This window comes from Panthera onca, chromosome D1 (assembly GCF_046562875.1).
Source record: "Panthera onca isolate mPanOnc1 chromosome D1, mPanOnc1 haplotype 2, whole genome shotgun sequence".
Classification (NCBI taxonomy): Eukaryota; Metazoa; Chordata; class Mammalia; order Carnivora; family Felidae; genus Panthera; species Panthera onca.
Genome location: NC_138348.1, coordinates 28867587 through 28885853, shown reverse-complemented (window position 1 = coordinate 28885853; position 18267 = coordinate 28867587). Strand labels below are relative to the sequence as shown.

The following is an 18267-nucleotide window of genomic DNA, read 5'->3' as shown; positions in this document are numbered from 1 at the left end:
TGAATGTGTCTCTTGTCACTCTTAGGCCGGAATGACTGTTCTAATGTGACTACATTAAGCCTGAAGGCTTACCTTTTTTTCTTGGTCCTTTTTAGCTTCGAATTTATAGTATTTACTTGCTCTGCATGCAGTCATGATTACTGTCTGAATTTGACCATTGTGGGGTGTGTGTGTGTGTGTGTGTGTTTATACAATCACAACCCTCCACAGCTAACTGGAGTGTGATCTTATTTGGCTTCTGGGTTTCTGTACCTCCCTGCTTTAGAGCGCCAGGTATTTGGGACTAAATCCAGCCTGAAATGTTATGTGCTCTGTTTAGTGCTTTTATGATGATTCTCTTATTATCTGCATGGGCTTCAGTACTAATTGTACATTACAATGGTTGTAAGCAGGCTGCCTGCAAGCAAAACAGGGGTGAGGGGTTGGAACAAACTGCTGTTCCATAGAATCCAGGCAAGAAAGGACCAAAGAAAGAGATGCCAAAAGGAAAAGAGAAAAGGGGACAACTTGACTTTGCAGTTCTCTGAAAACAGGGCCTTGTGATGCCCCAAGGGTTAAATTAACTCTTTCAGGGCATTTAGGAAGGTGTTCTACCAAGAAAATATCTAGAAGATTAAAATGAATGTTATTCCTAAAATCCTAGGAGGGCGTCCAAAATAAACCTGAATCTTCAGACTCTAGAATCCATATGGTTACATTCAAGGGATGTCTGAAAAGGGAAATACAACCTTTAAATTATTAAAATAGTCCACAGACTTTGATGATAGTTGGCATACTAATTTAAGTAAGAACATTAAAATAGTCAAAAAATAAATTCCCAACCCTGAGTTTGAAAAGAAATTTTAAAAATCATCCTTCTGATATTTATGCTACTAAAAGAACTCACAGGAACATAAGATTATGCTTCCCCTCTACAAAAATATTTCCAATAGCTTAGAAATCACAATGGGCCCCCAAATCATGATCTCTGGTGAAAGACTCCATTTATGTTACATGTAGTTTGCAAGTTATTTTAAAAGACCACATATGGCACTATAATGCATCTACAGAAGTTTGATAAATTGCATATAGAAACCAAATTATGTGGCAGTTCCTGGCATTTTTATTAGCTTAAAAGTGATTTTAGCATTGACATTTTGCACAGTGTAATGAAACACAAATTATAATTAGCAAACATCTTGGTGTTCATTCTCAAATTTATCTTTTGCAATTCCCAGTTTTCTGACAACAGCTCAGCCACTGGAGATGAGAGGGACAACCATTACCAGCCTTAAACTGAACTTTCCCATCAGTCTCTAGCATTTCAGCTCCTTCCACATTTCATATTGAGCTGGTTGGGACCATTTTAGCCTAAGCTTCAGGCCTCTTCACTCCCTGGCGACCCTTTCAAGGCCCTGGATTTAATTTTATGTTTGTAGTTTTGCATTCTCTTTTGTAAACAGGTCTTCCCAAATATATATATTTCAAGCCCCATAAAAACTGCCCATTGGTAGAATGGATGAACCTTCTCTAAGCATCTCTGTTAAGTCACGGATCGCAAAATGCCAGCCCCTTCCTCAATCCCTTCCCAACCAGGCCGCACTTGCCTGATGTTATCGTGTCACATACAGACAACTGCAGAGCGGCTGATACCATGAATGACAGGGTCTGTGCGTGATTCTCTTGTAATTATCTCTTATAATTATTATTATTAGTATTATTTTGATTAAAATTTTAATTTATGTAAGCACAGCTCAATCCAAAATGTTTAGCAAGCTTCATAAAAATATCTAAAATATCTAATCTCTTTTTTACTTTATTTAAAATTTGCAGATTTCACAAAGTAGTTATGTCTCTAAACACTGTCTGGAGTCTTTTTAAATCACTATGTAACTGCATTTCACCTTAGAGCTTCTTATGTATATAGCAATAAGACAATGGGTGAGATCTAATTTTATTGATCACTTTCCTTTTTCCAGGTATTTGCTCGTATATAGCTAATGTAAGCCTCTGAATAATTCTATGAGGTAAATGCCACTATCCTCATTTTATAGTTGTGGAAACTGAGACTTGGGGAGGCAAAGTAACGAGTTCAAATCATGTAACTAACTAGTAACTGAACAAGTGTGGAGTCCAATAAATTGCATTAACACGAGACAACTAAGTATTTGAATACACATAAAACCACTTTCATGGTACACATGAAGAGAGTCACTAAGAAGAGTGCAGAATTTGTCCCCAATCTGTAGTTCTCAAAAATTAAAATGCACAATTTGACAATTCCACAACAAAGAAGGTGAGGGTTTAGGAAAGGTGAGAGCATCATCAAGGACAAATAAAGAGTGAAAAGTGAAGTGTCTCTACAGAACAAACCTTTCCCAATTCTGGTCACACATTACTAGTGGGGTGGCAGGCAGAAATTGGGAAGAGTCATAGAAGATAATCCAAAATATCCTTGAAAAAACAAATAAATAGGAGTCCTGAAAAATTCTTGGGCTGCTGAAAAAAACTGATGCAGGTTACCAAGTCTTGCATCCTGGAAAGTATGCTTGATGCTTGAAATTTCAGAAGGAAACAGACACTCCACAGCAACCAAGATCAGGAAGTAGGAGAGATCTTTCTTAGAGGCACTGGGCTTAGCACCAGAGCCTGTACTCCAAGGAGAAGAGAAGAGGTAATCAGGATGGAATCAAGACAGTATCTGTTTAGAAGTAAGTTAAGATGCTGAAGCTGTAAGTTGAGGATCAGGAAATAAGGTCATTTATTCCTCAAAGTAATGTCACTGAGATTTCTCAGTGGGATTCAGCAGACATGGAGGAGTGCCCACCCAGTTATAATGCTGGAGACTGACAGACTGAAATGGAAATGGCAGAGGCTGAAACACCAAATCAAGGAAGATGGACAGTCTTTGGCAAGAGAGGAATGGAACTTTAAAATGAATTTGGGGCAGAGGTTGATTTTAGGTCTTTTGGCATCGATAAAAAATGACAGCAGCACTCGATTTGATCTTGAGGATCAATGCCAATTCCTTATTAAACTGTCAATCTTTCTTAGTGTCAACCTTAAAGATTTTGATTCTGTGAATGTACCAGTGAACCTGAAAGCTGCAAGTTTCAACAGATCTCCTTGAAAAGTAAACATCAGCCTCTCACCCAGAATTTCTGGAGCTTCTGGTGCCATTTGGTACTACTTTCACACTGATTTTCCTAATAAGCTACAACCAAACAGCTTACTTCATGAATAATTTGCAGAAAATGTTTAATCTTAAAACTACTTTTAAAATAATAGCTGGGGGGCGCCTGGGTGGTTCAGTCAGTTGAGCATCTGACTTCAGCTCAGGTCATGATCTCGCAGTTGACAAGTTCGAGCCCTGCGTCAAGCTCTGTGCTGACAGCTCAGAGCCTGGAGCCTGCTTTGGATTCCGTGTCTCCCTCTCTCTCTCTGCCCCTCCCCTGCTCATGCTCTGTCTCTCTCTGTCTCAAAAATAAATACAAACATTAAAAAAAATTTTTTTGGATAATAGCTGGTACTAATTTCCCTGGGACCCCCAAACAACTAAAACCTATCACTCCCCAGCCCTACACTGTGGAAAATCATGCAAATGGCCATGCTGGCAATTGGAAAAATTCTAAGACTTTGATAAATGTCAATAACTGTTCAAATATTTCTCCCTAAAGGATCATTCCTGTGTCATCAGCCCACTTGAGCTCTTTTGGGGCTGTGAAGAAGCCAGAAAAAGGATTCAAATCTGATTTCTCTTTTGGGGGTAGAATATAAGGAACTTAGCTTTGCAGCTCCCAGGAACATGTTGTGACTTGGGTCACTCATCTGTCTACACCGAACTTTAAAGTAGACTGATTCAGATAACCCAGGGAGTGAATCACTCACTTGTGCTCAACTACAATTCCAACCTTTATTAGCAGTCTATACCAAGTCATAGAATTCTGAATTTGGTCCTTCATCATCTTTATTTCAACTCTGGGCAAGGTAAGTGTTTTTACATGCAGGGTCTCCTTACTTCCATCCCAGTGAGGCAATGAGGCAGTGAGGCAGTATTTCTCCAACAAGAACAAAAGATCAAGAATATTAAGGACAACATGGTCATCAATGCAGACGTGTATGTGTATATGTATACGTGTATGTGTATATGTAGGTGTAGGTGTAGGTGTATAGAATATGTGTATGTGTATGTATATGTATACGTATATGTATATACAATGCATAAATGCATTTGCTAGGTGCACTAAGTACTTTATCTACAGTCTTTGATTCCAGTGCCTGGCACTGTCCACACACGTCTGCCCATATAAGCCCATGGCCTTAACCACCCACTTGCCTTCTTTTAAAAATATATTACTTGAATGCCTGCTGTGCATCAAACATTGTGCCATGGCCAGGAGGTATAGTGATAAACTCTGCCTTTGAGAAGGACACAATCTGGTAGAGGGGACAAGACCATTAACAAATATATTAGCATATGATAATGCAAAAACTGAAGTAGATACAGGGTATAGAAAACATCCTTCTGTCCAGCAGGGTGGGAAGTGACTCTAGAAGTGACTCCCGGCATTGGGTCAATGGGTTTAGGCAAGTCCTGAAGGTCATTCACTAAAGCAGCCTAGCAAGCACAAAGGGGAGGGGCATCTTTCTTCATCACTGGATCACTTTTTGGTTTCATTGGGGTAGTCCCACCAGGCATTACCTCACAGATGTGCTGCTTGACAGGTAACCTCCGATAAGCATCAGACCCAATTTTCTGGGGTTGTCCATGAAGCAAGCATCTTCACACACAGAGGGGCGACCAGTCTCAGGCTTCTCCCTCTTATGTGGACATTTCACTCAGCTCCACTTCTGTGACCACCATGGCTCAACCCAACCCAGAGAAGGAGACCCAACTCAAGGGAGGCCAAAAGGCAGCATGTAGATCAGGCTTTGCTCAAGCACAGTAACACAGAGTAACACACAGCCAGATGATCTGGATTAAGAAGTTTAGCTCTGGGGCACCTGGGTGGCTCAGTCGGTTGAGCGTCTGACTTCGGCTCAGGTCATGATCTCGCAGTCCGTGAGTTCGAGCCCCGCGTCAGGCTCTGTGCTGACCGCTCAGAACGTGGAGCCTGTTTCAGATTCTGTGTCTCCCTTTCTCTCTGACCCTCCCCTGTTCATGCTCTGTCTCTCTCTGTCTCAAAAATAAATAAAAACGTTAAAAAAATTTTAAAAAAATAAAAAAATAAAAGAAGTTTAGCTTTCTCTCATTGCCCACCAGGTCCCTTAAAACTCATTCCCCACCTGCTTCTAATCTGCCTTTGTGTGGCAGAAGCCCCATTCCGTATTCCTACTCCAGAAGTGTCAGGCATATCTAGAACCCTCTTTGTTTAAATCCAAAGAGATGGTCTCCCTTCTCTAGCTTTCAAGGTTTCTTTCTTTCCTGTCTGAGGCCTCCTCTTTCCTGGACTTCCACTCTAGGATGGTCACCTGTCCTAAAAGGCAAAGAGACTTTGCCTTTTACTCTCAGGGATGTGACCTAACTCATGATGTCACCACATCAGGTGGTCCAAGATCTACAGAAAAGCCACCAACAAAGTGGAAACACAGGATGCAAGAGTTTGCTGATGGCTGCTCTCAATGGCAGGTTTTAGTCATGATCCATCCACTTGAAAGCAACATGGAGAAGTTTCTCTGGCATACAAAGCAAATGAAATGTCTCTGAACTTGAGAGAAGCACTGTCCAATAGAAACATGGTGTTAGCCACATAACTAACGTTAAATTTTCCACATTACCAGCCACATTAGTAAAAGTAAAAAGAGGGGCACCTCGGTGGCTCAGTAGGTTAAGTGTCCAACTCTTGGTTTTGGCTCAAGTCATGATCTCGTGGTTTGTGAGTTCGAGCCCCACACTGGTCTCTATGCTGACAGCATAGAGCCTGCTTGGGATTCTCTCTCCTTCTCTCTGCCCCTCCCCAACTTGTGCGCACTATCTCTCTCAAAATAAATCAATAAACTTAAAAAATAAAAGTAAAAAGAAACAAATGAAATTAATTATTTTATTTAACCCAATATATCACAACATTATAGTTTCAACACACAATTAATACCAACAATCATGAGTGAGATACTTCAGTTTTTTTCATACTACATCTTCAAAGTCCCACGTACATTTAACATTTACAGCCCATCTCAATTCAGACTAGCCACATTCCTCAGTGGCCATTGGTGGCCACTGGCCACTGTATTGGATGGTGTAGCTCCAGAGGCTTACAGTCTAGAGGAGCTGAAAGACGCTCTTGCTCTCTCTATAACATAAAGGGATGTTCAGACTCAGTACCTGTCTCCTCCCTTACCCCAGGGATGGTGGCCCAAGACTTTCCGGGGTGAATTTCCTTATGATACCTTTTAACACTAACTACTCTGTGGACAGGCAATGAAACAGACCCAAAAGAGTGGAACATGGCCAGTGCACCCCAGACTGCCCATCCCCTGACAGTTATCACCCTGCCAGGGATTCCTGCGATGGCTACTTTTTATAAGGGGTAAAAAGAGCCTGTTGACACTTCCACAGCTGAGCTATCCTACCTAGAAGCTTTCACAATTGCTGTCTTTGGCTAAATTTCATTCCATGATCGATCTCTGACCAACTGATTTTAATGCATATGACACTTTGGATATTAATAAAGTCAGCGGTTAGGAACTCTTCAGTTGCAAGTGACAGGAAAACTAACAGTGACAATTCAAGTGTCAGTAAAAGTGACAATTCAAACTAACTCAAGCCAAAAATAGGTGAAGGGCACAAGTGCTTTATCAGTCCACCTAAGTAGGAGGCCCAGAGAGGGTAAGCTTCAGGTGAGGTGGCATCAACTTCACCTAGGACCCAATTTCACCTAGGACCCAATTTCACCTAGGACCCAATTTCACCTAGGACCTGATTTCACGGTCTCTCCAGTCTACATTCCTCCACAGTGACAAAATCTTCAAGCTTTACATAATGGTCACCGGCAACTCCAGAAAATCCCTTCAGGTCTCAAAGGGACTGAACAGCTGCCCACCTCACAACCAGCAGAAGAAAAACAGCCTCTTCACTGGCTCCCCACAAATCCTAGGATTCACCCTCTTCCATTGGCCAGAACCAGGTCACATGTCCATGTCTGAATCAATAAATGCAAATGATCCCTGGATCCCTCAACTGTGCTTAGGCCAATCAGAGCCCATCCCAGGAGCTAGAGGAGGGGCTAATCCCTCCTGAGAAGAGAGAGGGGTGAAGTCCCCGAAGGAAAAATCAAGGTCCCTACATGTGAGAAGCTGAAGGTAGATAATGGAGAGGCCCTCCAACAAATATCTACCACAATCAACATGATGTGTCCAAGGTTGTTACTTTATTTTGCTTGATGGGCGGGGACTCAACCGGAGAATTGCTGAATTCTCTGGTAGCTTCAACTATGGCTCACTAAGTTTCAGTCCTTCCAGAGAACTGTCACAACAACCAGATTTCTTTGGATGGAGAAAAATCTCTGTAGCACAAAGCTTTTAAAACAAGTCCCCATGTTGGATGGGTTTTTCCCAGAATCCTCTATTGAAATCCTGACTATAATCCAGGAGTATTAAGACATTAACACCTCATAAGAGTTAAAAACTACAGAAAGATCTTATGAACAAAGTTCAAGTGTTATCAGCTCGTACTCTAAGATTACACAAATAAGCCTGGTCAGGCATGAGGTTAGCAAATCTTTCAACAACTGTAAAAAGATTTAAGGAAGCCTGTGATGTCATATTTCTGTGACCGGCTCTTCAAACAATTTTTTCTCAAGCTCATAGCTTGCTGTGCTAGTTCCTTTTGGTGACAAGAAGGCAATATGCATATAAGGGAGGGAGGGGAACTCCAGAAATAAGAAGCAAGGGATACACTTTGAAAAAGGATAATTCTTGGCACTAAAGTATCCTTTAGTGTATTTCTGATCCAGAGAGCTTTAAAAATATCACATTCATTTGAAAGATGGAACGCTCCTCCTAAGTTTATAATCTATAGCAATTACTGTAATTAATAATCAGTGACATCCATATGGGCAGGAACTGTGTCTGTTCTGTTCACCACCGTGTACCCAAGTCCTGGAACACGGTAGGCATTCAGTAAATATTCGATGCAGTGAAATCAGATTGAATTTATCTGGTAGAAGCCAACCTATTTTAATACACAGGCTTGGCCTGAAGATTATTTCACTATTCTAATGTAATTCTTCTAGGTGGTTGAGATTGAGGTGAGGCAGGGGGTGACGGTGGTCAGGGAGTGGTAATGAGCAGAGTGCTTAAGGTGACCTAAAAGCAATCATTCCAACAATTCAACCTCAGATTTCTTGATGTGGGGACCCAGAGATGGAGATAATACAGGTTCATGGATGCTCAGAGTGAGAGGAGCACCTGTGTAGTGATAACATAATGTCATATATAACAGAAGGAAATGTAAAGTGTTATCAGCACAAAGACGAAGGGGCAACTAATTTTCCCTAGCAGGATCAGGGAGGATTACAAGAAAGAATTTTGGCTTATAACTATTCTTACCTGTAGGCTCCACAAAGACAATATTTAAGGTCTCCAGGGACTGAGAGGAGTGGGAGTAGGAGGTGGGAAAATCACACGTGCCATGTAATCCCTAGAGCCTTTAAAAGTGTCTTCACAGATGAACGAGTCCTCCCTTTGCTGCCCCATGAACCTTTGTATATGTACCCATCACAGGCCCACGGGGTCCCAATCAGCTAGAACAAAGCCCCAGCTTTGGGACAACCCAGTGTCCCAGGAACTGAAGAGTTTAGCAGGGACGGACAGAAAGTACTTGCTTTGAAAAGAGGCAGTGGGTTGTTTCTACCACACTATCTTGTTTCTGGTGAAATTTAATAAACAGTGGTTCAGAAGAACGGACCACATCCTCTCCACTAGATAGATCTGTTTTTGCCACATGGTTTTCAGTATTCCTAATGAACTGTTAACAAGCTGTCAATTAAATGCACAAATTAGGAGAGATGACACGAGAGGTTTCTACAACAGAGCATGCTCCCGGGCTGCAAACTACAGACTCTTCCAGAAAGGCCAAGGCCCTTGCATTTGGACTTTCCAGTGAACATCTTTGACCTGGATGGTGGAAATGTTGCAATTAGGTTCCAGTTTGGGGTGGGGAGGGGGGTTAAGACATGAACTGAAAGTAAAATTATTTTTTTTTCTCACTCCAAGTGCCAAAAATCCTCTTGGCTTATAGCAAATCAAACAGTTAATTCTCTGCTGCAACTTGTAAACCTGTTTTACTTAAATGGGTGCTGACAGAAGACTTTATTCTGTGTGACTTTTATTGTCATTTCTTTTCCAGCCAATTGGTTCTGTAGGCTCTCTGCTGTTTATCAGGCCCTTCTTCAGGGAAAGAACTCCACACAAAGGAAGAAAACTGCAGAAACACACATCAAACTTTAAATGTAATTATCCCCGTTCTCTGCCTGTCGCTCCTTCCCAAGAGAGTCTCCTCCAAGTACATCTTATTGTTGGAGCCCTAAATCTCCCCCGCCTGGTTTATTGCCCAAGATGGGATGTTAAGGGAATGGCTGAGAGCATCAACAGGAGTGCTGAGGAGACGGAGGGCAGCTTAGCACATCCTGGGGGGGCAGAGTGAAGCTCTCTCACACAAAAGGACATGAAAGGTTTTCTGCAGACCCGAAAGAGAAAGGAAACAAAAATCAGAAGGGCTCCTTTGGTGAGAATTGTCGGAAGGGTTCCTCACGCAGAAATGGGATAACAAAAAGACCAGTTACTGGTTAACGCAGAGAAAAGAGCCTGGACACACTGGGGAGAGGGGCGGCATCTTGATACAGTGAATGAAACGGCCCTGATGACACATTTGTCAAAGGAGTCCGTGGGAGGAATTCTGGAAAGGAGGCTGCCAGGGTGGGGGACACATGGAGCTGACAGGAAATGACTGTTCCCACTTCATACCCCAAAGTCAATCATTTCCCCCAGAAAGAATGGGAGCCTCTGCTGGTTGGGCCCAAAGACTTGCAGGGCTGATTCCCCACCAGCCTACACCCTCAGGGACTTGGTTTCCCCACCCACTGAAGGACTGGAATGGTGCTGACAATCCCTAAATGAAAAAAGATGCCTGGGTGTGGGGGGGTGGGCGAGGGGGGCGGGTTGGCAGGACCCTTCTCCTTCCCAGAGCAGAGAGGGGAGGCGGGGAGGAGGGCTTAAGCCCCAGGTGGCCCCAGGGACCTTCTTCCCTTCCTGTGGCACTGCTGTCTCCTGCCGTCCTGTCTTTTACATCTCAAGTTTCTCCCTCGGTCTGGTGATGATGAACCAGACTCACCCAATCTGCCCGCCCAAGCACTGACCCTCTTCCAGTCTTATCTTAGGCCCTTACCCTACCCTGCTATACAGCACAGGGGTCCTGAACTTGGAATCTGAAGACCCAGGTTCATGCCCTATCTCTGCCATTCACTGTGTGACTGTGAATACATTTCTTGGACTCTCTGACTTTTGCTTCCTTTTCTGAAAACAGATCACAGAGAAAAAAAGCTGTTATGAGAGTCAAATGACAAAATGGAAAATTCTGCAAACCAGAAGGCAACAAACTAGAAGTTTAAAAATTCTTCTCCCTCTCTTTTTTTCCCTTTTAGCAGTGGCACCCTCTGTTCCAAAAGGTGTCTTAAGTGGAGCTCCAATGCGTTAAAGAGAGGAAAGACAGAGCGTTCTGGATGAAGCAGGGGCAGAGCCCCACACCCTTTGCCATTCCCTCTACATCTGTTCTCGACTTCATAGTTTGGAAACCACCTGCCTCTATTAACAGTCACCATTAGTAACTGCTAATCAGAAAGCATTCTGGAAATAAAATCCATGCTATTACAGATAACATGAATGGAACATAGCCCACTATGGCCTTCAGGTACTTATTTGCACTGATGGTTTTCAGTCAGACCTACAGGGGGGCAGACTTGCACCTCCTTGAGTATCAACCTCTTATCACAGCAGCCTGGCATCACTCATGCTTCCCCATGATGACGCCTGCTTCATTCACCACATCCCCCTGCTCTCTCCTGTCTTACACTCATGGCTATTTATCCTTTAAAAGAGGTATCTTCTGTCCACTTTGTGACTCACCCCTACACACATAGGTGCACACACACACAAACACACAAACACACTTAACAGCTAGATAAAAGTACAAATTTCTTAAAACCAGTCCAGGAAGAATGAGCTACAGATACATTAACAAGAATGCTTTGGAGTCCCCTAACGATCCTTACCACCAAGCAAGTTTCCAAAAGTGACTACAAATCATTGACCCCGGCTGACTAATGTGTCTGTAGTCAAGCATGGAGCCTGCTGGACAGAGGAGGGTCTGGCAGGTTTGGGCGTGTTAGCAGAGCTCCCCTGATCAGCCTCACTCAGGCCCAGCTTTAATTCAAATAAGCGTTCGTGCAGGATGCAGCACCACCTCCCCCCACCTTGCACTCTGCCTCTTTCATTAAGCAGTTCTTCCCCCAGATCTAAATGCTAACTGTCTGGCAGGCTGCAGAGCCGCATTCCCTACCCCCAGCCCCTGAGAGGCCCAGAGGGAAAGTCAGCAGGCACAATTACAGCTTTCACGTGTCCTTCTGGAGAGAAGGCTTAAGTGTTATTTTATATATTTTCTCTGCACCATGTCAGTGATTTTTCTCGGGAAGCACAGCCTCAGGCGTCCCCCCCACCACAATGAAAATTTCATAGAAAACTTATCCAGACTAAGAAAGGCAACATTTTTTTTTTCTCCTGAGAGCTATGTGGGCTGCTTTCTGCCCCATGCTACTGTTATAAACACAGAGTCACAGTAAACTCACGAAGACAGGGGAGGGGTGTAAAAATAGGAACATGGAAGAGAAGAGGGGAATTAGAGACATCAGGAGAGGGCTCCTCACTAATAGGAAAGAAGAATAACAGATTGCTTTCTTTACAAACGAGAGAATCAGGCCTGCAAGGGGCCTTGCCTGCTTCCATTCCCAAACCAACGCTCCAGCCCGCGGGCATTCGTGGCTTTCTTGTGCCCTCTAGTGGACAAAGGTGGTCACTTTTTTTTTTTTTTTTTTTCCTTGAGTGACAGCCAGAGTCTCTTATGCACTTGTCGGCCTTCTTATTACATCATGAATTTTGATAAGCCCATTAGCCAGCCAGGCAGCCAGGAGGAGGATGTCTTTCTCACTTGATGACTACACAATGAGGAGTAATATATTTTAATTTAAACACCATAAACCTATTGAGTGCTTAATTAACTTTAACCGTCTTTAGGGGAATGAAGCCAATTTGAGGGGGTCAAAAGGAGTTGTTTCAATATCAAACAGTTTTACATAGTCAATCCATTCATTCGGCCTACAGCTACTGATTAACACACAAAATTAACATGTTAGTAAAAATTCATATTCAGGCCTCTAGGGAAATTAAGATGCGCATGCACAGGGCATGATTAGCACAGCTATTGTTTTCTCCCAACAATATAATTTAATGGGTTTTTAGAATTACAGAAAGAGAGACTTGGTGCTGGTTTGAATTGATTATTTACCACAATGCTTTGAAATATAGAAAGGATAGAAAACATCTCAAGCCAAAGGGGCCAGCGAACAGAAGCGGATGGGCTCAGAGTGAGTGTATCTTACTAAGGAGCTTGGCCAGGATGAACTGATGGAGAGGCAGGCTGGGCACCACAACCAGACACGAGCCCAGGGCCAACAAGAGGAGTGGAGAGAGGCTTTTTGGATGCATGAAAAAGCACAGTAAGAGCTGTCTTCCCAGGGAGGAGGAAATCATTTCGTTTAAGATTTAATCATACTACACACCCAGCCTATCTCCCAGAGGTATCTGAGGTATGTACATTATTCAAACACACATGAAAAGAATAAATAAAAAAGAATGTAATTTTGTATTTTTTAAAAAATAAGGAGTCAATGGGGGTACCTGGGTGGCTCAGTTGGTGAAGCCTCCGACTTTGGCTCCGGTCATGATCTCACAGCTCCTGAATTCGAGCCCCGCATTGGACTCTGTGCTGACAGTTCAGAGCCTGGAGCATCCTTTGGATTCTGTCTCCCTCTCTATGCCCCACCCCCGCTCACACTCTCTCTCTCTCTCTCAAAGATAAATAAACATTTTTTTAAAATTAAAAAAAAATAAGGAGCCAATGAGAAAGAGAACAGAGAGCAACCGAGTAAGATCGTTACCACATTCACAAAGCAGATTTAGTTCTGAGCTTCCTGGCAGCAAAGGAAAAAGTGCTAAGCGCACTGGGATATCTAGTTCTCATTATCTGATGTCCTGAAGACAACATACAAGTTTGTCTGGATCGACATATTTCCTTCCTCACCCTGAATTTGAGAGATTGATTTTGTAATTGCTTGCAGACAGGTCATCACATACGAGGGTTGTCAGTGTGTTTAGCAAAAGATACAAAAGTGTTCTTCACAAAGTACTTCTTATGTTAATGCTCCATAATATGTAAGGACAAAACTTGAGATTGAAACTGGCAAAACCATTTCTTTAGTAGAGTACTAAAATAATACAGTGTAGGTATATGCTTTCTGGTGATCTTTCTAGAATCTCTGTTGTAACAATAGTAGCTTTAGGACCCAGACAAGCAGGAAACAAAAAAGGACTTTTTCTTCCCACACAACTTACAGGATCTCTATAAGAACCTTGATCGCCTTCAGTCTCTCCCCGTCTAAACCATCTCTACATGGCCAAGAAACAAATCCTTCTAAAACCTTTACCTTAGGGGCACCTGGGTGGCTCAGTCGGTTGAGGGTCTGACTTTGGCTCAGGTCCTGATCTCGCAGATTGTGGGTTCGAACCCCGCATCAGGCTCTGTGCTGACAGCTCGGAGCACTACCTCACACAAATCCTCCAGCCAAGCAGGCTGGTCTTTCACCAAACCCTCACCATGCCTCCAAGCCCCTATTCACGCCAGTCTCCCATCCCACGCTGGATTGCCTTTACTCATCTTCAGATCCTTCTTCCTCCACCAAACCGTTCTCCACTCTCCCCAAAGACTAATTTTCTGCACAATAAATAGTCAAGGCCCTTTACTATCTGACCCCAATCCCGCTCCTGCCATTACCTTCTATGTATCCCAAGCTTCAGGCTATGAACGCCTGCTTCTCCCCAAACTCACTACCGACATCTTTGCCCACATCATCCTCCTGCCTTGCTGTCCATCCCTGCTTTCAAGCTGGCACACCCTCCTTCGAGACACAGCTCACCTGAAACCTCTTCTGTGAGGTTCCCACCCGCCGGGCAGGTCACCTTCTTCTGCCCTCGGTTCCCGAAGTGCACCACCCACACCTCTTCCATCCCCAGCACAGTTTACTGCAAATATTTAGGTCGGCTTCCATCCCCCCTGCCACACTGGGAGCTCCTCGATGACAGGTTGAGTGTTTTAAAGGCTTTTTCTTTCTTCTTTTTTTCACCTCCTGTGGTAAACGGTGCCTGGCACTTATTAGGGTTAGTTGAATTAAATCACTAGGTAATCCTCAACCACGTGCACACCCCACTAGACTCAAAGCTCCTGTATGACAGGGTTGCAGGGTTCTGCTTCTCTGGTCTCTCAGGCTGTTCCTCATGTTGTGGGAGAGCAGTCCTTCTCTCTGCTTGCTGTTGTAGAAAGACCTTCTGCTGTCTGTCTGACTGACTGTCTGTGTATCTGTCTGCCTTCTTCTCTCCCTTATCTCTTTCTTCGCTCAGTAGCTTTTATTCACCAAAGAAGTCTGGCAAAGGGGACAGATATAAGGAGCCAGACAGGGAAAAACAGAATGGTTGAAAGGACCCAAGAGCACAGCCTCTTTCCACACCCAGCTGGCCTTGTTTCCCCACACTGGGAAAGGCCCAAGGCCAAAAGGTGTTTTAAAACCAGGTCCTTCAGCAAAGTGAGCAGACCACGGCAGTCAGGTCACTTTAACAGGCTGGGGCCAGGGTGACGGAGACAGGGACTGGGTTGGTTCTGGGACACGAGACAGGACTGAGACTGTGGTACAGAAGAGCTCGGGACCTGGGAACCACACATGTGTCAGGACCGTGAGGGGAACGACGCCGTCCTGGGTATCTGCAACTGACCTTCCTGAAGGCCACCCCTCAACACAAATGGGCAGAAACTTTCCGGGGGGGCAGTTTGGCCCACTCACTTCAGTCTTAACAATGTATGCATTCTTAGGACTCAATTTATTTAGGGATTTATGCCACATAAATAACCACAGATGTGTTCCAAGATTTAGCTATCTAGACATGCATGACAGTATTATTTAGTGAAAAGATGGACACATGCTCAATAGATCAATTAGTTAATGAGATGATAGCATCCATTCCACGAAATACCAGCTAAGTGGCTTAATAGTTATCGACAGAAAAAAATATTCATCCAATTTTATTAAATCAAAACAGCATGGAATAAACATTTCTACAGTATAATCCTGTTTTGCTTTAAAATATGTGTATGTTGGGGCACCTGGGTGGCTCAGTGGGTTGAGTGTCCGATTTCGGCTTAGGTCATGATCTCATGGTTCCTGAGTTCGAGCCCCACGTCGGGCTCTGTGCTGTCAGCTTGGAGCCCAGAGCCTGCTTCGGATTCTGTCTCCCTCTCTCTCTCTGCCCCTCCCCTGCTCACACTCTGTCTCTCTCTGTCTCTCAAAAGTGAACTCATGTTAAAAAATAAAAGAAAAAAATAAAACTAAAAATATATGTATGTGAATGAAAACAAAAATTTCTGGAAGGCTATTTACCAAGATGTTCACAGCAGTTATCACTATATAATAGAGTCATGGTGCCTTTTTGTTGTAAGTTTTTCACTCATCTGCAATTTAAAATTTTCTAACAATAAAATTGTGTTGCTTTTGTAAAAAGAAAAAGACAATAGGAGTTATATTTTTAATTATTTTTTAAAAGCTGATCATACAGCTTTACAGCTATTCCCACGCTTTATTACAAATACGATCCCGAGTTTTACGAAAGAAACTATGATCTTACCTGGCTAAGACTGATTGCTACCCAGCACCCATTCTTCCCTTCTTTGGTAACATAACCCCAATGTTATCCTGGGTGACAATCACTCAGCTAAATGCATTTTCCAGCCTCCCTTGCAGATGCTGTGGCCCTGAGACTTAGTGTTGCCCAACGACAGGGATACAGAAGTGCTGTGTGGGGCTCCCAGGAAGACTCTTTGAGGAAGTGCATTTCCCTAGAAATTCGGCCCACCTGTCCCTCCTGCCTTCCTCCTGCTTGCTGCCATGATGACTGAAGTTCCAACAGCTTTCCTAAATCCATTTTTACAGGGAAAAAAATTACATTTTTGTTTAAGCTCCTGTTATTTTGGATTTTCTGCTCTACCTACCCCCCCACTGCTCACAGTGGGTCAACAGCTACTGGGTGGGGGGAATACAGGAGGAAAAGGACTTGAAATTTTAACTTGGGGTGGCAACGAAAGCCAGCAAATCCTTCAGAGCTGGGCTTTCATGTGTTATTATTTAAAATCATAAATGCTGACATTTATGCCACTGAGGGAGGAAATGCCATTATTTCCAGCAATAACAGCACGGAGCTATGGCAAGTTGTTTCACTTAGAAGATGTTTAACACAGGTCTCGTAATTGTCACTTAATGGGTCAGGGAACCAAGAGAGACCTGCCTTTGTGTGTTAAGGCCTCCCTTCTGCAGATCACAAACGTTTCCTTTTATGTTTAGGAAATGTAATTACAAGCCAGAATACCACCACAAAGCTCATTGCTTTTGCGGGGCTTTAGTCCTTTCAGTATTTTACAAATGCTACAGGCTGCAGAAGGCAAAGCTTAACTCCCAAGACCCTTTGGGGAACACTTAATCGTGCCCTTCGAAGGACTGGTCACCAAGTGTAACACTGATGTTGGACAAGGCTTCCAGGTGACTTTTTAACCACAGCCTTCCCCAAACTGAAGCCTTCAGGCACCTCTCTCTTGCCTTATTTATTTCTACTAATCTTTTAAGATTCGGATCTGGTGTTCCCTACCTCCAGGTAAAGCTCAGTTAGGGGCTGGTCTCTGGCATGCCCATAATACCTACAGCTTACCTCTTATAATAGCCGCCACCTATTCAGTCCTTATTACACATGGGCGCTGTGCCAGTTGGTGCTATGTGTGGGCCATGTCACGTAACCCTCCTAACAGTCCTATGAGGTAGGTACACGTGCATTTTATAAATGAGGATAGGAGTCTCCGAGAAGCTAATAACCCACCCTGGGCCTTGCAGTATGATTCAAAGATTATGAGGTAATGATTCACCCACTTTATCTGGCCCCGGAGGCAAAGTCATACTGTCTCGTAAACCAGTGGCAGCCTCTCATTATACCATCCCCTGTACTTCCCATGCCCTGCAGTGCTTGGCATCCAGTAGGTACTCAATAAATGTCAGCTGAGTGATTGGTCCACTGTCAGTCCATTCCTATCCAACTATACAGACTTAGGTTAAAAATCACTAGATGGAAATGCAAATTGGTCCCCAAGGCTGGAAGAAACAGCCTAAGAGAGACATGGTTAAACAGAAGTCTACATACAGGGAGTGTGACCTGTAGCTGAAGGAAGCTCCTTCCAAGATGCATCTTCATATCGTCGAGGGATGAGCGGTTGGGAAGAGATCCATATTTCTTCCTCACGATTCTTCACGGAAACAAAACACAACCAACAGCAGTTGGAAAAAAAAAAAAACCACAACAAAAACCATAAGAAACAGCAACCTGGAAGCAGGCCCAGCCCTGTGCTCTGATTCCAGAAGACAATGGCTCCAAACTCAGAACAGGATTTAGAGGGCGTCCTTGAAGAGGCTCCAGAGACTCACAGTGGAGATGTGGCTGCTGAGGCCAGAAAGGGCCCAACCCATAAGGCTTTTCCTCAGCCTCACGATGAGGCCCGTCCACCGCAATCCCATGACGCCTAGTGCTAAACTCTCGGTTAGTGTTAAAGCTACATCCTACTGCGTCCTCATGATGTACCAGGCACATTTTCCTGCCCTGGGAAGGATGTGCAGAATCGGGCAGGAGAAGGCCTTTATTTCTCCTCAGGACACTCTTAGAAACCAGGAAGTGATGCATCAGGCAAAATTGAGAGATCAGGTCTGTTGCCACCCCTCCCCTGGAGCCCTCAGAGAGAGCTTTTTCACAGGACCTTCTGACATCTCTCTCTCTCTCTCTCTGTCTCTGTCTCTGTCTCTCTCTCTCTCTCTCTCTCTCTCTCTCCCTCTCTCTGAGACCACCTCAGCAAGCCCATCCGTGCTTGTGGCTATAGTGCCC

General features: G+C 43.8%; 1 protein-coding gene across 2 annotated transcripts in view; it reads right to left on the bottom strand.

The window, feature by feature from the left end:
• Nucleotides 1-14958: 14958 nt before the first annotated feature.
• LOC144612948 (uncharacterized) overlaps nt 14959-18267 on the bottom strand; it is a 131908-nt gene continuing 128599 nt past the window's right edge. Inside the window, exons 5-7 of one of the 2 annotated variants that reach the window (XR_013550172.2) lie at nt 17536-17638; nt 17053-17151; nt 14959-16265 (exon numbers count right to left, since the gene is read on the bottom strand). Coding sequence is in view for 1 of the 2 variants with exons in the window: in XM_078433353.2 (XP_078289479.1) it covers nt 17143-17151; nt 17536-17638 (112 nt within the window). In the remaining variant the exon portion in view is untranslated. Of the gene's footprint in view, nt 16266-16402; nt 17152-17535; nt 17639-18267 lie in introns of those variants that run through there. The other variant, XM_078433353.2, reaches the window with a different exon arrangement.